General features: G+C 35.8%; 1 protein-coding gene across 11 annotated transcripts in view; it reads right to left on the bottom strand.

Annotated features, from left to right (window-relative positions):
• Positions 1-27,170, bottom strand: part of LOC115217352 (pneumococcal serine-rich repeat protein) — a 54,931-nt gene that overhangs the window by 7,272 nt on the left and 20,489 nt on the right. For 3 of the 11 annotated variants that reach the window (XM_036507326.1, XM_036507327.1, XM_036507328.1), the window contains 10 exons: positions 26,872-26,996; positions 26,503-26,586; positions 24,788-24,855; positions 24,049-24,117; positions 23,053-23,184; positions 22,521-22,630; positions 20,966-21,095; positions 20,113-20,262; positions 19,192-19,315; positions 5,393-5,505 (listed from right to left, as the gene is read on the bottom strand). In XM_036507326.1, the coding sequence (XP_036363219.1) occupies positions 5,393-5,505; positions 19,192-19,315; positions 20,113-20,262; positions 20,966-21,095; positions 22,521-22,630; positions 23,053-23,184; positions 24,049-24,117; positions 24,788-24,855; positions 26,503-26,586; positions 26,872-26,996 (1,105 nt within the window). Of the gene's footprint in view, positions 1-5,391; positions 5,506-5,837; positions 5,916-19,191; positions 19,316-20,112; positions 20,263-20,965; positions 21,096-22,520; positions 22,631-23,052; positions 23,185-24,048; positions 24,118-24,787; positions 24,856-26,502; positions 26,587-26,871; positions 26,997-27,170 lie in introns of those variants that run through there. The other 8 variants (XR_005001227.1, XM_036507330.1, XM_036507331.1 and 5 more) reach the window with 8 other exon arrangements.

Below are 27,170 nucleotides of genomic sequence, written 5' to 3'. Positions count from 1 at the left end.
ACACACCGATTGTACATTAGCGTATCTGCAAGAAAATGAAAATAAGTTGCATACTGAGAGAAACACACTTATATATATATATACGCACATATTAAGCAGGACTTTGGTCACTTAAGAGATATCAAAGCTAAACCGTATCTATCTGTATGCATACACGCATCCAAAACTTTACTGACTTAATGAGTCAACACAATATACAGACTAACAGCTGAATATACAGACTTTGCTAACAAATGTCAGGACAGCAAAATAAACTTTTTATTCTGTGGTTACACATATGTTTTTTTGAAAACAGAATATGGTGATAGATTTAAAATGAAGATACTTGTACTATTTCTAAGCTCTACAGTTATAAACCATTTTAGGACATACAAATACATTACATCAATCACATCGATTTTATATCATTGTTGCACATTTCTTTTTGTGTTTTGCACAGACTGAATATTAAAATGAATCATGCAGATTTTAAACTCTAGATGAGTCACATGTCAAACAGGTTTAATAATAAACTAGTGGCCAGTAGCATTATAGGTGATACATTCAATAGTAAATAATTATAGGGCAACCTATTTTTGTTAGTAAACAGATAATGTGGGGTAAATGACAAAACTAGCTGATCAAAAAGTGAAGCCGACCCCCAGTTTTATTTAATTGGATATGATATAGTGTTAGTAGTGAACTATCTAGCTGCAACATCACAGAAAATATTCAAAGGAGATTTTAACAAAAAAAAAGAAGACAAAAAAACATTTTATTTGAAGGAATGTATGGTTCACAATGCTTGGTGGGTGCAAATTAGAAGAACATAGTTAAAATGGTGCAAGAAACCAGATAGATTCCAAGACTAATGCAAGACACTTCAAATTTAAAAAAAATATATATAAATAAATAAAAAGCAAAAAAGGAATTAGTTATTGTGGAATGTGCTGAAAACAAAAAGCAAATTTCAACTTTTTTTTGCCAGCAGAAATCAACAGGCTTGTGGTGAATTCTATTACGACTGTTTAAATATTTTTCTTTGTAAATATGGATTTTGTCAGCCAGTTCCATGGAATATCAAGGTGTCTTAGGAATAATTTAACCTGAATATTGAAAACACGCTTTCTTCATCTACTGTCAATTTGAAGTTTTTACTATTGTTGATAGTAATGCTTTTTTTACAAACACAGCAGAAGGCATGTCAATGTGTTCAAAGCAGCACTATTGAAAAGCTGAAAATATTTTTGCCTATAAGATTATAATTTAGGTGATGCTTTTAACATTTGATTTATGTCAAATGTAGGCTTAAAACCATTAAGCTTGATAAATTTAATCAATCTCGTTTTATGTGTGTGCGTGTCTCACCCTCACCCCACCCACTGTGATGGAGCCACAAGAGTGCTACCATGTCTTTGGAATTTTAAATTTGATAGCGCCCATCCATCGCCAGGTCTGGTTGTAGCAGATTTCTCCCAAGCAGAAAGCAAGAGCAAGAGAAAGAGAGAAAGAAGAAAAGTATTGACCCTCTCGTACCAGACTGGTGCTTTAGTCATTGACCCCGAAAGGAGAAGAGGCAATGTTGACCTGGCTGGGATTTTAGGGTGCAGAAAGCCAGAACAAATACTGCAAGCCATTACTATTCAACATTCCAAGTGTGCCAATTTCCAACCTATACACACATCTACATATATTTGCATAAAGTCACACACACACACACGCACAAATAATATTTTCCTTAAAATGCAAAAGATGAAAATATTGAAATATTGAAATCAAACTTTCACAGCTTCTCTCAATTCAATGATTCTTTTGGACATGTACGAAGTCTCCTTTTCTTTTTAATCTTTCATTTTGATGCATAAATTTTCCACTGTACAATGGAACATTTTCCTTTCATTATGTATGCAATTGCACCTTTTCCTTTCCTTTTGACTGACACAAGGCCACACAGTGCAATGTACTTGTACAAATGTTACTGTTGTTTATTTTACCATCCATCATCCCAGGACAGATAAAATAGGAAGTACACCCTTAAGAGATTTGAACTCAGTGTACAGGAAAAAAAACCTAAATGCTGGACAGTATTTAGTCTGATACTATGGTGTTTCTCTCAAGGCAATGTCCATTCTTATATAATTGACCACTACAGTTGATAAGCCGAGTAAACATCCAGAAAGATGTAGTGAAGATATTTCAGTGGAAAAAAACAAAAGTTCATGCAAGTAACCTCAATAATCTGTATCAAATTATACAATACAAACAAGATGCAAAAAATTAGTCATGTCTTTAATTATTAAGAGATATATTAGAAAAATATTAGTTTGGTTAAGCTTATTCAAGCATTTTAGTATGGCTGGTTAATAAAAAGAAGAACATTAGTTCATTAAGAAAGAAAATATAATTAAGATGCAAAGCAATTAGGTTACCGAGCAAACCCTCACGGAATGTTATTTGAAGAAAGAAACTTGATTAAACCAAGTCAAATTAATATCAATTCAAGCAGTTGGATGCTTAAATTCTTTGGAAAATATTTCAAAATTGGATAAATAGAGTCTATTTTTGTTGCCTTCAAACAAGAAAGTAGACACAAAGAGAAATTTATATTAATCCTTTCAGTAAGAATGGAAATGAATGTAGAAAAAAATAACCAAAATATATGAGTTGCTCAACTGAAAAGTATAGGAGACAATTTGAGGTTGGCCTTAGAAGAACTTTGAAACTACATTACTCTTTTGATATGTTGCCAGGAAATTGAAGATAAAATGAAGCTTGAGATATTCAAGAAAGAAATAGGATGTTGTGATTTATTTTTTGAGTCACTCACTAAATGGATGCAGGCGTGGCTGTGCGGTTAAGAAGCTTGATTTGCAAGTATTTAGTTCTGGGTTCAGTCTCATTGTGTGGCACCTTGGGGGCAAGTGTCTCTTGCTACAACCAATGTTCTGTGAGTGAACATGGTAGGTGGAAACTGTGATGAAGCCTATTGCATGTGTGTGTTTGTCACCCACCCCACTCACCACCACTGCCCAACAACCTGTGCTGGTTTATTTACATCCCCATAACTTAGTTCTACAAAAGGGGCCAACAGAGTAAGTGTCAAAAAAACAAAAACAACTTAAGTACTGGGGTTGATTTGTTTGAATAAATCTTTCAAAGCAGTGCCCCAGCATGGCCACAGTCAAATGACTGAAACCAGGAAGAGATAAATAATTCAAATAAAATGTATTAAAACTGATCATCATCATTTAATGTCCGTTTCCTTGACTGGCACGGGTCCAAGAAACATTAGACATCATTAATATTTCTAAAAATATGAAATCCTATTGGATAAACTATTAGCATGCTGGGGAAAATGCTTGGCAGGATTTCTTCCAGCTCTTTACTTTCTGGGTTCAAATTCTGCTGAGATTGATTTCCCCTTTCATCCTTTCAGAGTCAATAAAATAAAAGTACCAATTCAGTACTATGATCAATATTATTTCACTTATCCATTTCCACTTAAATTGCTAGCCTTGTACCAAAATTCCATTCCATTATAATGAATGACTATAGGTAGGTTTTTAAAAAAAAAAATGAAAATTAAAGAATGATAATCCTCAATTTCATTCTTCAACTTCTTACCCTTTCGTTACCAACCCGGCTGAAACTGGCTCTGAGTACAAATGCCTTGTTTTCATAAGTTTTCAATTAAAATCTTCCACCAAACCATATCACAATTTATGTTCCTAACACCAGCTTAATGACAACAAAGTTATTTTACTAAATTATTTGTTATATTTGAAATAATTGAAAGAAACACAGAGCAACGAAAGGGCTAAATAATTTGGATATCACGGAGGAAACATTGTCAAACTTCAAAATATGGCAGCTTCCTTGCTGATTCCAGATCAAAAGGTAGAGTCGAATATCTTACTTAAGGCCACAACACAATAATATATTGATTACTGAAATTCAGAGGTGTAATCTTGTCCACTGCTTTCATTTTCTTAACATGCTGTTTGTTCTTCTACGAAAACCAATTTCATAAAGTTTCACTGCAGTTTCCTCAGATTCTCTAACCTTTTCAAGTTTCCGTTAAAAACAATGATCAAATTTACAAGTAACTTTATGTGGCAGTCAGTTTGAAGAACACTCGTGTGAACTCATTGTGTCACCAAGTAGCTTCCTGCGTTTCTGCTTAAAACACTTAAGCATACCATATTAACAGAATATATTTACAGCCCAGGAACATTTCCTTCTACTCCTTGTAATTCACAACATATCTAAGTCCTGAGTTTTTGTCCCGTGTACTCCAGCAATTTCCACAAACTAGACAGATGCTTTTATAAATATTATTTCCCAGAACATTTTAAGTGGTACCATATGTATTTGTGGTATTTCCCTGATATTATAGCTAAACACAATAATACACAGTTAGGACATGGAAAATTTAGTTGAGTCTCTCTCCATCAACTTGATATTGAATCTAAGATATATAACACCATACTCATTCTGTGTACCAATATTAATGAGTTTAACCCCCGCTGATCCTAAATATGGCCGGTCTGATATACAAATTGAAACAACCCAGAGTAATACTTGATTGCAAATCATGTATGTGTGTGTGTGTGTGTGTGTGTGCATGCATGTATGCCCATGTACGCATGCTCATGTGCAAGTATGTGAATACATCAAAAGAGTAGTGCAGTTAGTCAATCAAGATTGCACAACAATGGGAGCAGATCAGTACGATACTGTCTTAAAAAAGAAATGTTTCATTTATCATAAAATGAAATAAAATACATTTCTTAGTTTCCTGTGAAATAAAGACCTGACTAAATTAGTATAAAAACAACCTTCAGATAACAATTTCGAAAAGTTACAAAAATAAGATAAAATTTTTAAAAATATTAATTAAAAAAAATTGAGAGATCAAGGTAGGTGCTGATCATATTGAGATACTTCACCAAACTAGAGAAGGAAACCTCAACATTATTATACAAAAGTTTAACTGCTTTAACGATATACAATTAGCATAAGTGAATCTCTATAGAAGCCAGCGAAAGACTCGAAGCCACAAAAATATGATTTGAGAATGAGAAGGAATTCCACACCATTGTTGACAAGTGGAAGAACTACAATATCAAATGATACAAGCTTGAGTGGGACTAGGTTTCTGTTTGAACACATTTCAAAGACAGTGGAACTAACTGGATGAGAACTAGAGGAGACTCACAAAGCAACGAAGCCTCTTAAACAGTGACGTTAGACTGACCAAGGTTTCAGCTTTCTACGTTTAAAGCCAACAAAGGACTAAGGAATAATTGCAATGTACAAATGCTGGGTGCTGACCATATAGTGCATAGTGGGAGAACTATCTGATAGTAGAGGATCTACCCTGTGAAGCCAGGGCATACAATAGAACACCTACCTCATCATAAGGATCCATACATTGAACACATGTCTTGCACTCCATGCACTGCCAGGGATAATTCTTGATAATAGACACCATTGCTTTGGTCAAATCCAAGCAAGCGGGGTGACCTGCAGAGGGCAATAAAACATGCACAAAACTCAAATCAACAAAATTGAATGGACAGATATTTACAAGCAAATTATAGTGATACACGAGAGAGGTTTCAAAGATGCCAGCAGGAGATAGTAGTTAGCAAAAGTCTATTAGCATTTCAGCCATCTTGCCTAGAGGAAAGTGCAAGAGAAATTAAAATCTGCCATGCAATAAGATATGCAGAGGTTACAAAATCTGAGTTAGTACCGTAGTTATATGCGAGTAACAGGTGGCTAAATAAAATAAATTACCCACACTAAAAGCAGATTTAGACTAATGCAGTAGGCAATATAAAAACAAAAGTTACCAAATATATACAATATTCACGTCATCCTTACATTTGTTAATTTGGAGATGCCATCAGTTTTAGTATATACACCGATTTCTAAAAAGTTTACAGAAAACAGGAGGAACAGTTTAACATATAATTTTCATTTAGATTTTAGATAATATGTTTAGACAACCTTTGATGAAATTTAATCTGACATCAACTTGTTTTATTTCTTCCAAATCTTTGATAAATCAACATATAAATGACAGTTTCTTTTCTTTTTTCTTTTATTACTAATAGATAAATCTTTGAAGGAAACATGAGAGAAAAAAAAAATATATATGAAATAAAAAGACTTTTTGCTTCCATCTTATTACAATTCAAGTAAACTTTGGTGGAAACTTAGGAGAATTTAAAGAATAACAGCCATCACAATACATAGACTTAGTTGATCACTTCATACCTCCTACATAGCTATTTCCAGTTGAAACCACCTCATTATCAGCAACTATTTCTTAAATATAGATTAACAATTGGATTTACCCTGATTCCTGTTGCTACTGGTTAATAAGACTGTTTCAGCATCTGAAGCCATAGGGCTGTGGTTAGGAATTACTACGAAGAGAATAGAGCTTATTCTCAGTGGAAGACCCCAGCCAGTGAATTTGCAGAAGTCAACTAGCTGCAGGAAAATTTAACACTATCACCAGCCCTGATCTATGGAGAGTGCTAGATATCTTGCACAACTGAATATAGTGTTAGAGGGTCTTTGAGTTAAAGCCAATTCTCAATATGATACTCAAGTACGTGAGTATATTTTCAAATTTTGTGACAGAAGCAGCTCAGTAACATAAACATTACCAATATTGCATACTTAATGCATGTTTCGTAAATATTTACAGCTGTGATATTTCATCTAAGGGAGGCCCCCTTAAAGATATCTAGTGTTAAAAGGCACAGTATATTTCAAAGCTAGGCAAAACAAAACTGCTCCAGAAGTGAATGAGAATGACATGTATCAATATTTTGAAGTATTTTCCACTCACAAGTGTCAAACTCACCGCACTTTTTAAAGTGAATTCAAATTGCCAACTAGAAGTATACACAGATAATGTAAAATCTATCTACTGATGTGAAAAAGCATCACAAAGGGAACAAAATTCTAATTTTGTGTTCAAAGCAGCTCAATAATGTAAGAAGCAGCTCAGTAACATAAACATTACCAATATTGCATACTTAATGCATGTTTCGTAAATATTTACAGCTGTGATATTTCATCTAAGGGAGGCCCCCTTAAAGATATCTAGTGTTAAAAGGCACAGTATATTTCAAAGCTAGGCAAAACAAAACTGCTCCAGAAGTGAATGAGAATGACATGTATCAATATTTTGAAGTATTTTCCACTCACAAGTGTCAAACTCACCGCACTTTTTAAAGTGAATTCAAATTGCCAACTAGAAGTATACACAGATAATGTAAAATCTATCTACTGATGTGAAAAAGCATCACAAAGGGAACAAAATTCTAATTTTGTGTTCAAAGCAGCTCAATAATGTAAACATTAACAAACACACATACTTAATGTATGTATGTTTGATAAATGCTTGTAGCTGTATTCATGTGTTTTCAATCTATATATTTAAGAATAAAGCAGACATTCTAATATCTACTACAAAATATCCTCCAATGTACAAAAACCATCTCTTTGTTCTGTGTTATCTTATGCAATTATCAAAACTTGATTCAATACTATAACAAATAACAACATTTAAATATTTCTTAAAAGCAGGCCTAGCCCTAAAACAAAACCAAATAAACATTAAAATTTATCATGTTTGCTTTTAAAAGTTTCCAATGAAAAATTATGGTAGAGCATAATTGCTTTCAATGGGTTTGCATGCAGGCAGAAATATTAAGAAAGGCTCTTGATAGTTGGTGCTCTTAAAAAGGTTAACCTATAGAAAGTGTTTTGCTGCTATTGATAATTTATCTTAGCTGAACAATATGAAATCTACAAGCAAAAAGAAACAGAATGTATACAGATAATAGCTGGGAACATAAAAACCTTGCTATGGTATTTGATATATGCATGTGGGTGAGCATGTGTGTGTGTGTGTGTGTGTGTAGTTCTATGCCTGTATTTGTCAGTGCCCAAAGTTGCAATTAGAATTGGAAGGAAACACTGTCTCAGAGACATTAAAATGAATTAGTTTGCCAATACCTATTGAGAGAGATAATCTAGGAAGAACATTATGCTGTGTAATACAATGAAATGTTCTAAACTCTGAAATATTACCAAACTGGTTTCCTTTAAATGGATAGACATGGCCAACAGAAATTCACTCCTCATTTTAAAGTAATGACCAATTTTGAAACTAAACACCAAATTTGTAATGCTACAATTATGAAGCTGGTGGTGTCCAACAGCCAATCTTCATTTTGAAAGTCTTTCAGATAATTTCTGAACTCTAATAATAAATAAATGATGATTATACTGGTTACAAATATAACTGTGAAATATTTTCGTTTTAAGCATGATAACATGTCCACATACACTAAATCAGTGGAGCCAGGCAAAGTACGTGGAAATGATTTATATAAGAGAGAAAACTAAACTGAAGATATACTATAATAATATGGAGATTAGGTACAGGTGAATACAACTAATAGCTATGGGACACCAGGAGAAAGACACTATTCAAATGAAAATCTGCTCTGAGAGTGTAAGTTTGTGGGAGTGTGTTTGTGTTTCTGATGATGAGCAATAATGGCTAATCAATGCACATCATCTAATTCTGAATGGTGATTTTAGAACTCTGTAAATTCATAGCCAAAGTTTAATTAGTAAAAATGAATAATGAAAGATACTAATATCAATGGAAAAAAGTGATAAAGAAAAGAGAGAGAGAGAGACTATTAAAAAAAAGTGATAAACCAGTGAAAATGTTTGAATAAAAATTAGAGTAATGGAATATTTAATTTAATTTGTGATATTAATTTAAAAATAAAGCATATAATCAATGAAGTTTTTTAATGACATCTTTTGATAATGGAATAAATGAAATAAAAATGATTAGAAAACGAATCTTCCTGCCCCTCCAAAATACAAAGATTAAAAAATAAATTTAAGCAATAAATTATTCAACATTCAATATATTCAATGTGAGATTATACTTTATAAAACAACAAAGACTTGAGATTTTAACAAATCTTTATTAACAATTTCCTTTTTTTTTTTTTTGTGGCTTGAGTCCTGTTTTATGGTAAGAGAGACAGATTAATCATCTGAAGAGAAACGTTTTTTTTTCTCATTATATTTAGACCTAATATTCACTGAAAGAAAAAAATAACATGAATAAATATAAAAATATCTAAAAAAAAAAAATCTTTGAAATATTTTCAAAAATAAAAACAGCTTTCATCATAATTTGCTTTCCAACAACAAGCCATAACAAGACAACCAATACGGTATTGGATTTTCATCTTTAGTGAAGATAAAATAAAATATTATTTTGCTCGCTTTTCTCTTTGGATGAATTTTAAACTGAGAAATGGTGTTTTTAAATATTCAACTTCCATTCTATAGAAATCTGAACCATATGTAGGTGTACTTGGAATTATTTTGACCGCATTCTTTGTGCTGTTGAATAGGCTTAACCCTTTAACAGTTGAACTGGCCATGTCTGGCCCAAATATTCTAGGTATTTTATATCAAAATCACCCAGATCTGGCCTCTTGCACATAACCTACAACGTCATTCTATAAAATTAAACAACCTCATCATGGTAATCTTGAAGCTATGAGATAATGCATATGATTAATTAAAAACTATGTGAATAAATTAGCATTCTGATTACTCGACATTTGGTAGAGTAATCTGAATGCTAAAGGGTTGAAAATTTAATATCAAAAATAAGTGTACTTGGTATGAAAGTTCTACAGCAGGAAGTATCTTTTAATGTCAATATCATACACAGTAGCATGTAAAGTACCAATCTAGTTTGTAACTAAAGCAATATTAGAATAGCCAGGTTTCAGTTCTTTAAAGTTCTTTCATTCAGCCAAAAATTTGTGGCATGAAACTCACTCAATGACATGGCACAATGGTTAAGCTGGGCCTCATTTCCTTCAGACCATTGTCACTGTTTTGTAATTTGTAGCAGAAAGGGTACTATCTGTACAACTATTTTACACCCCAAATATCAAAATAGTCAGGCAAATATTAAAATTTGTAGAATTTTTGAGTTACTTCATGACAGCTCCTGAGGATATGAGTGCCAGCCAGCCTAAGAATCTATTCTGCAAGTATACGGTTTTGGATCTGATTCCACTGGAGGCCTGTTCTCCAGTATGGTCTTAGCCATAAAGTCTAAAACAAACTAAAGAACAGTATGGCCCATTTGGGCAAGTCACTTCTATCATACACTTAAGTTGACTAATAAAGCCTTGTGAGTGAAACTTGGTGGATGGAAGCTATACAGGAGCTTGTAAGAAAGACATTTCATAGTTTTTGGTGGTGAACCAAATTTGTCATGTGGAGTTTACTGGAGTCCACTCACTCAAGCATTTGGGCTGGCTCCTTAGTATGAGGCAAAATTCCTTCTTTCCTTCCCTTTAGTCTTGGAAGCCCTGGAAAAAGTCATGGGAAATGCACCTTCTCCATTGACTTACCTATCTATCTCTCTATATACATATATGATTATTCTTTTATTTGTTTCAGTCATTTGACTGTGGCCATGCTGAAGCACTGCCTTTAGTTGAGCAAATTGACCCCAGGACTTATTCTAGTGGTCTCTCTTGCCGAACCGCTAAGTTACAGGGACGTAAACACACCAGCATTGGCTGTTAAGCGATGTTGGGGGGGACAAACACAGACACACAACCATATACATACATATATATATATACGAAGGGCTTCTTTCAGTTTCTATCTACCAAATCCACTCACAAGGCTTTGGTCAGCCCGAGGCTATAGTAGAAGACACATGCCCAAGGTGCCACGCAGTGGGACTGAGCCTGGAACCAAGTGGTTGGTAAGCAAGCTACTTACCACACAGCCACTCCTGATTACTTCAAATTTTGGCACAAGACCAGAAATTTTGTGGAGGGGGGGGTCAATTACACTGACCCCAGTACGTGACTGGTACTTTATTTTGACCCCAAAAGAACAAAAGGTAAAGTTAATGTTGGTGAGAATTGAACTCAGAACAGAAAGCGCCAGAAGAAATGCTGCTGAGTATTTTGTTCAATGTGCTAACAATTCTGCCTACTCACCACCTGATAATAACAGGTATCTATTTCTAAGTTGGTCGGTTCAAACTGGTTAACAAAACTACTATGAAAAACAACAAATTCATGCCTCACAAAAGCAAAAAATTACTGGCGCCATTATCATGAAATAACTGTCAAATAAAGGATTAAAAAATCTAAAATTACTATCAATACATTCAATATTTGTGACTTTGTTAATTGGTTGAAATAGCTAAACACACAATATGTAAGCATTCTGCATTTTGTTAAGCGTGTGGGGCACACATACACACACCTTAAAATAAGCATTCAGCTAAAAAGATAATGTATGACACAAACTTCCCTCCACCCTACAACCACTTGAGTTAATTTGCAAAATAAGAACCATTTTAAAATGGTTATATTGGTGTTAACAACACCTGTTATAACGAAAGGAAGCAAACTTTTGAAGCTTCGGTTTTGAGTATATCTGTGCAAATGCGTTTACACAATAGTGTTATAAGCTGGGAATTTGTTGCATGCACAAATTCAAACAGATAATAAAAAAACCCCTGAAATGAGCACATTCTTCTGGGAACCAAACTCCACACCCTCATATAACTACCTACAATTAATAGATCATCTAGCCATGCTGTAGCAAATCGTTGTTACTAAATCTTTTGAGTGTCTATATAAAGATATGATCTCTTCTTCCTCTAAAATTCATGCAAAAAAATACTGTTTATGTTTGTTGGCGTTAGGAAGGGCATCCAGCTGCAGAAACACTGCCAGATCAGACTGGAGCCTGGTGCGGCCTCTTGGCTTGCCAGTCCCCAAACCACAACAATTTATAATTTTCTTTACTTGTTTTAGCCATCCGACTGTGACCATGCTGGAGCACCACCTTTAGTCAAACAAATTGACCCCAGGACTTATTCTTTGTAAGCCTCGTACATATTCTATTGGGCACTTTTGGCGAACCACTAAGTTACGGGGACGTTAACACACCAACATTGGTGTCAAGCAACGGGGACACACACACACACAAAAACAGACACAAATACATACACACATATGATGGGCTTCTTTCAGTTTCCATCAACCAAATCCACTCACAAGGATTTGGTTGGCCTGATGCTATAGCAGAAAACACTTGCCCAAGGGGCCATGCAGTGGGACTGAACCTGGAACCATGCAACTACAAAACAAGCTTCTTAACACACAGCCACTCCTGCACCTGTATATATATATTTCACAAAAATATTTAAACCACGAGAGCCTCCGCCCTGTCGTCCTTCTCCCCCCACCCACATACCATGCTCTAACACTCAAAAAGCACTAGTGATGGTGCCAAGGAAAAAATCACTAGGGCTGGTGCCATGTAAAAAGTACCCGGTACACTCTGTAAAGTTCTGGCATTAGGAAGGGCATCTAGCTGTATTAACCAGGCCAAAACAGGCAATGGAGTCTGGTGTGACCCTTGGCCATACCAGCTCTAGTCAAACCACTCAACCCATGCCAGCACAAAAAACTGGTCATTAAAATGATGATGATGATGATGATGATGATCTATTTCACAGAAGTATGAAACAAACAATAATAATGCAACGAGACAGGTGACCATGTTAAATGCATTGGTGAGTGAAATCACAACTAATTGTCGACAGAATATGTTCCAATATTACTGCCAGTGGAAGACTGTGAGCCGGAAGAAGCATTAGCACAGCAGGCAAAATGCTTAGTGGTGTTTCGTCTGTCTTTACGTTCTGAGTTCAAATTCCGCCAAGGTCAACTTTGCCCTTCATCGTTTTGGGGTTGATAGAATAAGTACCAGTTGAGCAACGTAATCGACTTATCCCTTTCCACCTAAATTGCTGGCCTTGTGCCAAATTTTGAAATCAATATTACTGCAGGTGGGGCTGATGATGTGACAAACAAAACAGTAAAGTTGTTAAGCAGGTATTTCTAAAACCACCACACTTAAATATTCATTGCTGCAGACGACCTTATGGATATCAGAAGGACTAATTGCCATTTGATTAATCCTTTGAAATATTAAAAAGTAGAGGGGGAGGGGAAGTATTGTTTGCAGTCATTAATAATGAGAATGAGTTAAGTTGACAATTACAGAAAACCTTTAAAAACTTTACAATCTTGATTTGAACAATTATCTAAAGCAACGGCTCCCAACCCTTTAATTTAAATGAGTTTTCCCACAGACCCCTTTTAATATGCTTATCCTTATGTGCGCGTGTGTGTGTGTATATATATCAGGACTAGGAGGACAACCAGAAGACGACAAATATGGAGAAGAAGGATCTGGAAGCTTAAAGATCCTGCAAATGGACAGAGATTTAGGGACATATTACTTGAAGCCTCTGACGAAGTAGAAGGGGATAGAGCATCACAGGGGGTAGAAGACAGCTGGACGTTTCTAAGGGACAACCTGCTGAGAGCCACTGACCAGATCTGTGGCTGGTGCAAAGTCCCCTCTCGACCTAGAATAACGTGGTGGTGGAACAATATTGTAGACAGGGCTATTAGAGAAAAGAGACAGGCTTGGAAGGTCTGGAAAAATGGGGGTAGCAGGGAATTGTATCAGACTGCCAAAAGAGAAGCTAGGAGACAGGTTTATTTAGCCAGAGGGGAAGCAGATAAGAAAAAATTTGCCAATGTTCTGCGCCGTGAGGACCAAAGACTGGAGGTGTTTTGTGTTGCAAGACAGTGTTTGAGAGAGAATCGTGATGTGGTAGGAGAGAAGTGTGTTCGCATGGAAGATGGTTCACTTGCGCTAAATGAGGATGCGAAGAGAGAGGTTTGGAGATGCCACTATGAAAGGTTGCTGAATGAAGAAAATGAATGGGATAAAGAGAGTCTGCCGAATGTTGACCCAACAGAGGGACCAGCTATCCGAGTTGATAGTTCTGTGGTAGCTAAGGCAATTAGAAGCATGAAGACAGGGAAAGCCCCAGGCCCATCAGGAATCACTGCAGAGATGCTCAAAATGTCTGGTAGTGTCGGCTATAGCCTAGTCACCCATATAGTTAATCAGGTGATACACAAAGGGGTCATACCCAATGACTGGTGTAGCAGTATAATAGTCAACTGCTACAAAGGTAAAGGTGATGCCCTAGATACAAATAACTACAGAGGTATCAAGCTGTTGGACCAGATGATGAAGGTTACGGAGAGGGTCATAGCCCAACTAATTAGAGAGAGAGTTAGTTTAGATGAGATGCAGTTTGGGTTTGTGCCAGGGAAAAGTACTACTGATGCTATATTCCTGGTAAGGCAGCTGCAGGAGAAATACCTAGCCAAAGATAAGCCCCTGTACCTGGCTTTTGTTGACATGGAGAAAGCCTTCGACAGGGTCCCCCGATCCCTTATCTGGTGGGCAATGAGAAAACTAGGGATAGATGAATGGTTAGTGAGAGCTGTGCGGGCCATGTATAGGGACGCCGCTAGTAGGGTGAGGGTTGGAAATGAGTACAGTGAAGAATTCCGGGTAGAGGTAGGGGTCCACCAAGCTCAGTACTCAGCCCCCTCCTATTTATCATAGTCCTCCAGGCAATAACGGAGGAATTCAAGACAGGATGCCCTTGGGAGCTCCTCTATGCTGATGACCTTGCTCTAATTGCTGAGTCGCTATCAGAACTGGAGGAGAAGTTTCAGGTGTGGAAACAAGGATTAGAATCGAAGGGCCTCAGAGTCAATCTAGCTAAAACCAAAGTCGTAATCAGTAGGAAGGTAGACAAATCACAAACACCTTCAGGTAGATGGCCCTGCTCGATCTGTAGAAAAGGTGTAGGTAGAAACTCTATAAGATGCACCAAGTGTAAGCTATGGACACATAAGAGATGCAGCAATGTCAAAGGAAGGCTAACTAGGAAGATGGTTTTTGTATGTGGCAGATGCTCAGGAACAATAAACACTGAAAATGCTCTGAGACCAACTTCCGTCACTTTCCAGGGAGAAAAACTAGAAATAGTTGATAGTTTCCGTTACCTAGGTGACCAAGTCAGCAGCGGGGGTGGGTGTGCTGAAAGTGTAACTGCTAGAGTAAGAATAGCTTGGGCAAAGTTCAGAGAGCTCTTACCTCTGCTGGTGACAAAAGGCCTCTCGCACAGAGTGAAAGGCAGACTGTATGATGCGTGTGTACGAACAGCCATGCTACATGGCAGTGAAACATGGGCCGTGACTGCTGAGGATATGCGTAAGCTCGCTAGAAATGAAGCCAGTATGCTCCGATGGATGTGTAATGCCGGTACTCACACTCGGCAGAGTGTAAGTACCTTGAGAGAAAAGCTGGACCTAAGAAGCATCAGTTGTGGTGTGCAAGAGAGACGTTTGCGCTGGTATGGTCATGTGGCGAGAATGGATGAAGATAGTTGTGTGAAAAAGTGCCACACCCTAGCGGTTGAGGGAACCCGTGGAAGAGGCAGACCCAGGAAAACCTGGGACGAGGTGGTGAAGCACGACCTTCGAACTTTAGGTCTCACTGATGAAATGACTAGAGACCGAGACCTCTGGAAGTGTGCTGTGCGCGAGAAGACCCGGCAGGACAAGTGAGTCCACAACCCGTGGCCTTCTACATGGGATGGAGCCAGCCTACGTATGCATACCTTCCCTTCTTGGGACACAAAACTCTACTTGTGAAGACGTGTTGAGGCAAGTGAGGATCAGAATCGAAATCGATCAATGGAAATTGCGGATGTCCTACCAGTGCCGGTGGCATGTCGAAACTCTGCTTGTGAAGACCCATTGAGGCAAGTGAGGATCAAATCGAAATCGATCATGGAAATCGATCAATGGAAATCGATCAATGGAAATTGCAGATGTGTTACCAGTGCCGGTGGCATGTAAGAGAACTTTCCGTTTCGCGACCGTTGCCAGCACCGCCCCGTTTCGTGTCCGTTGCCAGCCTCGCCTGGCCCTCGTGCCGGTGGCACATAAAAACCACCATCCGTTCGTGGCCGTTTGCCAGCTCTGTCTGGCACCAGTGCGGGTGGCACGTTAAAGCCCCACTACACTCACGGAGTGGTTGGCGTTAGGAAGGGCATCCAGCCGTAGAAACACTGCCAGATTTGACTGGGCCTGATGAAGCCTTCTGGCTTCACAGACCCCAGTAGAACCGTCCAACCCATGCTAGCATGGAAAACGGACGCTAAATGATGATGATGATGATGATGATGATATATATATATGTAAAAAATAAAAAGTTTTTAATGGTACAATAATGCACTATAATACAGACAATGTATTATATATACCTGTTGCAATTTAGTCATCCATAGTCTGATATGATATTTTGGAATAAAAATTCCTTCTTCAGATATTCTTAGATGGAGTCACTGCTACAATCAGTTTTCTAATGACTTTTCTTTCGTCAGACTATGGATGACTAAATTACAACTGGTATATAAGCCCATTGTCTGTATTATAGTGCATTGTTGTACCATTCAAAACTTTCTATTCTTTACAAACAATACACAATGCTGCAAGCAAACTACAATACTCTCCTATATATATATATGGATAAATTAAGAAGTGGAGTCAAACGCAGGTGTTATTCAAATCCTTCATACTTCCAACATATGTTTCCCTGATGAGATGATTGCATTGTTTTACATCATTTTTATTCCCTCCGGAATAATCTCAATGCTTTCTTTGAAACATATGTTGGAAGTATAAATGATTTGAATAACACCTGCGTTTGACTCCATTTCTTAATTTATCCATGTTATACAAAAACATTTCAGTTCACCTTGGAATTTCTACCTTTATAAGTAGGCTGTAATATCCTTGGCAATTATGTGAATTTCTGCTACCCTGGTAACTATTTATTTATTTTTTCCTTGACGATGATGTTATTTGCGCACACACTGAAAAAATACACTTACATTTAAATATATATATATATATACATACATATATATACATATGTGTATGTATATGTGGCATGCAGTCGAGACATGCTAGTCATGCATTGCATGTTTGTTGATTTTTATGTAACTCAAAAATCAATTTAAGAACGTAATGGATTTATAACCAGATTGAAAAGTTGTCCAAACCATTGGAAACTGGGCTAAAATAGTTACTTTGTTTCAAAGGAAACCCATCCGGATTGATACCTTGCTGTGTTTCTATTTTGCTTAAGGGAAAACGCAGAGGAAATCTTTTGCACCCCACCCCCCTTCCTATCATTTCAATGCCTGTAAGATTCCTTTTATCTTGATAAAATAACTATGGAAGGCATGCTTTCAGAAAAACACACGTTTTGCCTTCCCCTCCTTTTCTATCAGTTCTTCTTTGTCAACAATTCTTTATAACTGATGTTGCTAACGTGAAAGGCTAGATGGTTGAATGGGTTTGACTTTTTGTTTTGTTTCTTTTTTTTACAAGTGAAAGTGGGTTTTTTTTTCCATAAAAAGAAACTTGAAAGTTACCAAAAATATAAGGGCAGAAATAAGACAAACTCTTTTTTACAATTTGTCACAATATACCTAATTTTACTGTGGGAAATTTCTCTGAAAGAAATTTTTGTAGAAAGGTAAGTAGATTGATTATGTATTTCTTTCATTATTTTATCAGTTATTTTTTTGCACCCAATAAATTCCTGTGAGATTTGGCTGAAAATTGAAATTTTGAAGTTGTGATTTTCACCAATTCTTTTTTTTCAGAATTGGAATCTCCATAGCCGAAAATGTTGGTTTCTGTTAAAAAAAAAAAGGGGTGTGTGCATTTATGTGTGTGTGTGTTTATTTTTACGTCTCCGTCATGTGTGCCAAGTATTTATTGCATGACCGACCTCAGAAGTCACTGCACACCACTGATATATATATATATATATATATATATAATTGAGAATCAGTTGAATTAGGCACTTAAGTTGAAGCACGAAGTCAGTCTGGTATTATCCAGACAGCTCGAAGCAAGGCTCACCTTATATAATATGTATGGCATTTTGAATTTAGTACACAGACTCCCAGTACTACTTTTGTGGACCACTGGGAGTTCACAGACCCCCAGATTGGGAACTACTGATCAAAAGCACCTTATAAATTTCAAAAGATTAGACTGTCATAAACCACAACAATTTCTTTATTTACTGCATTTTACAGTGTAATAACCAAAGGCATGACATATTTGTCAAATTCTTTCCTAAAAAGAATTCAGGTTCAGATAGTGTAAGTTAATTCAAAATTCTAAAATATATTTCAAACTAATGAGGACAGGATTAATTAACCTCTATGTAGTTTCTTGAATGGTTTGAAAGAACAGCCAAATCTTTTATATAACAGAACTCAATGTTTTTAAAGTGGAAGGGCTTAGTGGACAATTTGGTCTGAGATATACAATCTTGCTTATAATAATTATTTTACTTTTAAATGTTTCTTTAACTAGGCACTTGGAACAGCCGCAATGCACTGATACCTGGACACCCTTGTTACTTATTTGCTTTTTATTCACCTAACTTCAAGCTGTGTGGACCTTACTGGACTAACTTGGTGCCTCAATTTAAGTACCTAATTGAACTGAATCTTAATTATTGGTATCCATGGGCGACTGCTGCTCTTCCATATATATATATATATATATATATATATATATAATGTACTGTTCTGTGATAGAAAATTCAACAAAAAAGTACTCTACCTGGTGAGAAATAAAGATTAAAGGTCACAATACATGTATTTAAGCGCTGATAGTTTCATATGTTGAGAAATACTCAAACATATTTTTCAGGCGCAAACCACATGTCAAAATGAACTAAAAAAATTTTTTAATCCATTATGGTATGTGGTTTGCGCCTGACAAATATGAATATTTCTCAACATATGAAACTATTAGTAGCGCTTAAATACATGTATTGTTCCCTTTAAATAAATTATATATATATATATATATATATAGCTTCTTCACTACTACAAAAGTCTGTTGAAGGTGTTAAAATTTCTGGATACTAGTGTGAAACACACAACAGTAGGAAATGCAAAAATAATGATAATAGCCATAATATTTAGATTATTGTTCATAAATTCACGCAGGTATGTAGTTGGAGTCTTTCTTTTTTCAATACTTGAAAACTAGAAAATTGTTAAATGACATGATTATAGCATCCAAAATCATGCATAACATAAGGAATATTTTTGGAACTTACCAGTTGACCCACATTCAGAACAGCTGACAAGCTCGTCCTTTCTATTTCGCCCTTTCATGGGGCCCTTATGGCAAAAGCGGCAGTCTTTCTTTTGGTTTGTATGCTTTTTGGAGAAAAAAGATAGCTTTATAGCATTCATTTAGAAAAAAGCGAATGTGTTTATTTTTAAAAGAGTTATGTTAAACCTATGTGAAAATATTAAACAAGTTCATTAACAAGATAAAAAAATTATTGGCTGATTATAAATGTGCAGCCACCACAAAATTCACTCCTTGTTGTAGTGATGGTTTTGTGTGTTTCAACAACCCTGTGAACTATACCAGCAAAGGGCAAACTCTTGATAGGTCCTCTCATGCTGGACAGGTCAAAGGATAGAGGCCAGGCTAATATAGACCTCTTCTTCACAGAGGTAAAAATGGGCTTGTATAGGGTCAACAACCCTTCCTATAAAAAGAAGCTAAGTTACAAAAGTATTGATGAGAATTCAAAACCAACAAGACTTGGGAGAGGAAAGACAGCCCAAAGTCAAGAACAGTGGGGAAAAGTTGCCAATGGATTATGTCCAAAGTGCTTAAGGGAAAAAGTAGAGAGTAAATTTAAGATTGATACTGAATTTTGTAATCACTGAGGTTTCAGTTTGTAAACCATTTTGTTATTTAGTAAATACGTAGGTGATAAAAATATCTTTTTTAAGTATCATTAACATTTAACTAGCATTTTTGGCACTGACACAGAATAAAAATTTTCGTTAAAAATTATGAGAATAGTTTTTCATTCATATATACACAAATAGCATTTTTTTTGTAATAAGGCAAGGAAATATGGTTATTTAGTTCATCAACCCAACTTAGATATCTTAAACTGACATCCTATGGGTTTCAATGACATGCTGAAGAACTGTAAACTCCACACTGACAATACCTCTTTGTGGTCCTTGTGGTCTGCAGCACTTTTCCGGCCTCTCCGTGGAGAAGGAGTAGGAGGTGGTTGAGGAATTACAGGCTGGCTAACTTCAGAATCACTTGAATCATTGTCATTACTCTCACCATCGGAACCAGAATCTGCTTGATCCTTTAATAAAGAAAACATTATTATTGTTAGAATTTTGAAAGCAGTTTTATAACAAATGTGAATTTATTAAATCAAGTTCTTTTAGCATTTTCCATGGCCACTTGGTATAGCAGATGTACACACTTGTGGCTTTGTTACTATACAAAGTTTTTTTTTAAAATTATATTATTAATGTTACTTAATGGTTTCCTATAATGTATTACGTATTCAGCTTTATTACTTATAGTATTGAGTTCATCAGTTCTAGCTAGTATGCATATGATTTATGCTAAAAGCTTAACAGGTGGTTTATAAGCATTAGACTGGGCAAAACTCAGAGTAACAAGAAAACTTACAGACTACACAAATTCACACAGCACCCTAGAGCGACTTGATTTAAGTCACTGTGGCATATTATTATGCTCCTCTACTCTTACAATCTACTTTCTGTGTAATTTAATAATTCCATTTTTTATCGATAATATTTGCACTGAAACCTATCACCCAACTCATCAAAGGGAAACAATTTTTAACCTTGCAAATGAATTATTCTCCTTCCACTATGTTGTACAAATGCCACCAAGATCAAACTTTGCTTGTCATCCTTTCTGGGTTATTAAAATAAGTACCAGCTGCACACTTAGGTGGATGTAACTGACTTACCCCCTGCCCCCTAAAATTGCTGGCGTTGTGCCAAAATTAGAAAGAACATTGATCTACTTACATCTTGGTTATCGTCCATTTCTTCAGATGAATCCACATTTGAAGGTTTCACTAAAGGATTAAGTATCCTTTTGGGAGGCCCATAAATACACGTGTTGAGAGGAAAGTATTTAAGTTCCTTTGGTTCATATCTGAATAAAAGAAAGTATAAAGAACAATTTAAGCAATTATGAGAAAATAAAATCATATATATCCAGACAGAAGTTTGTCATTTAACCTCTTATTACAAATATTTCCAACTAGATTCACTCTCTATGGACTTCAATTGAATTCTAAAAGATTTGAGAATTTGGGCTGGTTTCATAAAACATCTGTAACTTTTTGTCTAACCTTTTACCGTTCAGGCTACTCTGTCAAATGTAATTCTTATTTATTCATATGGCTTTGAATTAAGCATGCATTATCTCATTGCTTTGAAGTGATTGTTTATTATTATAATGACATTGTAGGGTAAATGTGGAAGGCTGGATCTAGCTAGTTTGAATGTGAAACAGGTAGAATATTTTGGCTGGATACAACTGGTTTAAATGCTGAAGGGTTAATGATATATGAGCATGAGGTTTGAAAAACAACATAACAAAATCTAAGGCAGGTTTTTTTTTGTCTTTTTGTCTCAAAACTATACTAAGTCATTTTAGTTGTTACTTATTATCTTTTATTCCTAGCACATCCTCTGACCACGTAGAAGCTTTGCTGTTGGCTAATATGTATAGGTACCTAACTGCATGAAAATAGTGGCTGGCCACAGATTATTTATAAGACTTAGGGCTTAATGTCATAAGTAAATAGTTAATGGAGATCTTGCCTCTCACAATATAGACATTTCTCAAGGCACCAGCAGATAAAATGGAAAAGGCAGTGCTCTGGAGGATGGTGAGGGAAATGCACTGGAACAGCCACTCTAACTTGCACGGCTTGAACCTGTGGACAGTAATCTCTGTCCTGGTAGTGGTGAGCAGGGATATATATGGTTTACGGGCCAAGAAGGCCAGATGCTCAACCATAAGCCTGTCAGAGAGCGACCAATACCGTAACAGTTTTTCTTTTTCTCAATTTGACAAGTAGCGGAGCCTGGGCTGATAGCTGACAACACCAAGTTACTGCTGGAGAAGGTGCCACAGCATGTGGCATCCCAGATGAGGGGGCCTACTGTCACAGAATGGGAAAATTGTTACACTGTCCCCTCAGTCTAATCCCACTGGCTTGAGCTTGGAAAGGAAGTAAATTTTTGAAAATAAAGAATTTTATAAAATTAAAATTCACACACACACACACTGTCATATTTCTTTCATGGAAAGTTGTAAAGTATCCAACTCAACATAATACAACTTTGCAGAATACATATTATTTAACCTATGAAGATTCCTAGCCAGTTAACGCAGAGCGAGATTAACACCAAAACTAGAAATTATTTTAATCAGAATACTAATTTGTTCTTAGCAATTAGTTTTTTATGAATAATCTTTATACAGATTTCCAACATGAGGAGTTTTGATGTTTAGGAAAAGCAAATCATTAAAAATTTGAAATTTGAAAGAAAAAGAAAAAATACAAACTTTTTGTAGAATTCTTGGTATTGCCCTGGAATCAAGCTAACAGGATAAGCAGGTACTTTCGCACAAGCAGTTTCCAGTTTTGGATATTTGTGAGCAGGATAGTGGATAACCTTGTTTGAAATATAAGTTTCACAATAGTCAATTTTATCAAGAATATTTATTACTTAGAGAAATCTTTATGGAATGACATAATTCTTTATGCTAGATTTTAAAATATTAATTTAGCAATAACAACAAAAATTGAGAAGATATATACAAATCACATACTGATGTTGAACCAGATATACTCCTTTCTTACTAACTTTTAATTTTATGACAATCAGAAAAATCATTATGCTCAGAAGTGATTCACAAGCCTCATATACAATCAAGTTTGAATCTCTCATCCCATCCCATCACTTCTAGTTATTTACTGGTTCATCCGCAGAGTCAGGAAGCGTGAAGTAAATGGTTAACTCATTCATTTATTGCCCTGCCTTCTTATAATACAGTCACAGTTAATGAAAGCAGTTTCAGAATCCCAAAAACTTACCATAGTTTGCAAGTCAAAATATGCCCTTCTCTCCTCTCTTCTTTCTCGCTGAAACTGGCTATTAAACTCCGAAGCTGATCTCATTGCTTTCCTTACATAATCAGCCATCTTGCTCTTTTCAAGCTTAGGAGGCTGAAAAAAAAAAATGACAGGCAAACTTAAGAACTGCTGAGTGATAAAATATAAAAAATAAAACCCTAAGTACATATGATAGCTGTTTACTGATAGCCAAATATTACTAAACATGCAGATCTTGGGAGCACAGCCTTAAAGGGTTTAGTCAGACAACCCAATTCCAGTACTTCCGATCATGGGAGACAGGTCAGCAGGGCAACATCTTGTGTCTGTTGAGAGTTGGTCAATGAAGGCTATTTACTGGATGACCTGTATATATCCATGTATCAGAGTATGCACAGAAGTGTAGCATGTTCTTGCTTAGTTCTTCAGCAATGTTCTCCAAAATGAATGTCTCTCTCCTTAATGACTTTAGTGGTTATAAAATGACTGCCATATAGTCTTTCGTTAGAGGCTTTATCCACAAGGTATTAAAAATTAGGCCGTAAGATGCAAGCATTGAGTAATATCAAGCCTCACCTCCAGCTGTTTAGCAAATGTTTAAGCACTGGACCCATACAACAGCACTGGTTCCAGTTGCAATAGAAGAAGCTTCTTTCAAGACTTCCAGCTAACACCAAAGCAATCAAGAACAATCCATGCTTTTGTGAGATAAATTTTTACATTCAATTCATTGGACACAACATTACCTTATAGTATACAAAGGGGTTTAAAGGGCTTTGTTTGATTGTGTTTACTGAACCCTTCTGACGTATCCAGTCTTTGAAGCATTGATGTAAAGACCAATATCTGCTATTATCGTTACAAGATTTGAAAGACTTACATATAAGTATGTATAAAGACATGTATTTCCATGAAGATATATGCACAGATCTTATTGAGTTAATTCAATAATAAAAAAAAGGAATATTAAATGCTTACCACTTCATAACCTTTGTGCTTCTCATTAATAGACTGTCGTTCCCGTTCATGGAGAATTGAAGCGAATTCCTATTAAATAATATAAAACGATTAAAACCAATCAATCATATTACAGATTCAAATGATGAATCAACTGTCTAAACCAGCATTTCTCAACCGGGGTTCCGCAAGAAAGAGTGAGAAATATCATATATATATATATATGATATTTACCATGTGAACTACGATGAAAAAAATATGAGAAAGATATGGTATATAATTTTTTTTTGTGCAGGGGTTCCTTGAGACATGTAATTTATTTTAAGGGTTACGCAAGGGTAAAAAGGTTGAGAAACACTGGTCTAACCCAACCCCAGGAGCAGTTTCATGGAAACCTATTTCTTTAATCTACACAATAAATTTTGACTATACAAATAATATATAACATATTTTGATATTTTTTACAAGAGTATTTCTTGAGAATTTATGACAAGATATTTGTGTCTTGTTAGGTAATTTAGTTTTGTCAGTATATTTCGCATTCTTTGAATGCAGACCCTTTTATATCTTCTAAGTTAACATTCTCAGATTCACAACATAGTTACAATTGAAAATGTAATCTACGGTGTATTTATAAAGAAATGAAACAATAAAGTGAAAGGAAACTAATTTTTTTAAAAATATCTGAAATTAGAAAACACAAAGATCAATAATTTGAACTCAAAAATGTTGGCTTTAAATCAAGAATTATATAACACACCTGATATTTCTCAGGATAATCTCTCAACATCAAATCATATACTTCTTCACATCTTAGGGCGGTTAATCCTGTAGAAGAATAGAATAAATTGAAAATGTAAATCTATTTGGTAATTAGCAAATTAACGATAGTATAACAAGAAATGTGAAACTTATAATTGCAGTATAAACAAAAACAATATAAATGACATCTATGCGATATACAATACTTTTCTGAATGAAAAACACCCCAGTTGACAAGCAAAACTCTTCATGGGTGAGCTCTCTATAAATGCAATGTTGTTCTATTAATCTCCCAAATGCTATGTAGATTCTGATGGGTAATGTGGTCAAGTCAGATAAATCTAAATAAGCTTGGCCAAATAACGATGATGAGATGATATAATTAGTATTGGAAGAGTTTATAGTGAGTGGATAGAATTTCTCATTGTATAAATAGTTTTGTTTTTAGTCTAAAGTTTTTAATATTATATCAACCCATTAGCATTTAAATCGACCATATCCAGCCCAAATATTGTACTTGCTTTGTGTTCAAAACTGGCCAATTGCAGTTTCTCACACCTACCCTACAACAGCATTAAAGAAATAAGCAATCACATCACTGAAATCTTGAGGCTACAAAATAACGATGGTTAATTCATAACAAACATCATCATCATCATTTAACATCCATTGTCCATGCTGGCATGGGTTGAACGGTTTGACTAGGCTGGCACACTAGAAGGCTGCACCAGACTCCAGTCTGATTTGGTATGGTTTTCTACGGCCAAATGCCCTTCCTGATGCCAACCACTCCAAGCGTGTAATGGGAGCCTTTACATGTCATTTGCGTGACACTGGTATCTGCCACGACTGTGATTTTGCACAGCTTGATGGTTCTACTTCTCAAGCACAACATAATGCCAAAGGTCTTGGCCATTGCCTCCATGAGGCCCAACACTCAAAAGGAACTCAACCACTTTGCCTCCATGAGGCCCAACACTTAAAAGGAACTCAGCCACCTTGCCTCCATGGGGCCCGCACAAAAAGAACTCAGTTACCCCGGCTCTGTAAGGCCCAACAATGTGCATAAATAATCCTTACATTTGACAGAGTAACCTAAATTGTAAAAGGTTAAATTCATTCCCTAAATTTGATAGTTGAAACCATTACATACTGAATTACAACTGATTGACAGCAGTAGCAGTTTATCATATTCAATTGTTTCGAAAGCAGGGATTATTTCAGATTTCATTCTCTGAATGCAGCTCAGTTGGTTATAAATGAGTAAAGTAACTCCCCTGACACAAGAACTGGAGATACTGCTCAACAACAAACTTCAGCTCAACATGTTGTATCATCATCGTTTAACGTCCGTTTTCCGTGCTAGCGTGGGTTGGATGGTTCAACTGGGGTCTGGGAAGCCAGGGGCTGCACCAGGCTCCAGTCTGATCTGGCACATTGTTTCTACAGCTGGATGCCCTTCCTAACGCTAACCACTCCGCGAGTGTAGTGGGTGCTTTTTACGTGCCACCGGCACAGGTGCCAGGGGAGTATGGCATCGGCCACGATTGGTTGGTGCTTTTAACGTGCCAGCGGCACGGAAGCCAGTCAAGGCGGCGCTGGCATCGGCCACGTTCGGATGGTGCTTTTTATGTGCCACCGGCACAGAAGCCAGTCGAGGCGGCACTGGCGTTGTATGTTAATAAGCAAATGGAATTTTAAAACGGTTTTTACCAAGATCACACTGGGTTTCAGTAACTACACCACGTTCTCTCAAGAATTCCTTTTCTTTCATTTCTGCAGGCCGTCTTTTCAGATCTAGAAATCAAAAATAAATAAATAAATTTTTTAAATTCAAGTCAAACTATACAAAAAAAAAAGAAAAGAAAAGAAAAATCTATTCATAAAATTTCACCATTATTTTTCATTAATCCCTTTATATAAAAATAATCTAAACCAAAGTTTAAAAACTAAAATATCAACATTTTTGTTTGATTAAACGAAATCCTCATTTGAGTAGGTATATATTTAAAAATGAATTTGTTCACAAAGGTATATTCTTGATTTTTAAAATACTATTTCAAATACAACATATCCTCTTACCTGGATATTTTCGTTTAAATGATTTAACAGTCAAGTATTCACTGACTTGCTCTTGCAGTATGTACCACTCGCTACTCATATCTGGCCATTGGTACTCAAAAAGTTGATCAGGAAGGAAGGCATGACTTAAAAAAAGAGAAAATAATTCAGTGACAATGGCATGAATACAATCGAATCATATTTTATACAATTTGACAGATTAAAAATATTATTTTCAATCCCTAAAATTACTACTTTTGATGCATGTTATTGAATACAAATATATATATATATATATGGAAAAAAAAGTCAAGATAGAA

This window comes from Octopus sinensis, linkage group LG11, assembly GCF_006345805.1.
Source record: "Octopus sinensis linkage group LG11, ASM634580v1, whole genome shotgun sequence".
NCBI classification, from domain to species: Eukaryota; Metazoa; Mollusca; class Cephalopoda; order Octopoda; family Octopodidae; genus Octopus; species Octopus sinensis.
Note: the sequence above shows the minus strand (reverse complement) of the source record. Positions and strands in the feature narration are given on the sequence as shown.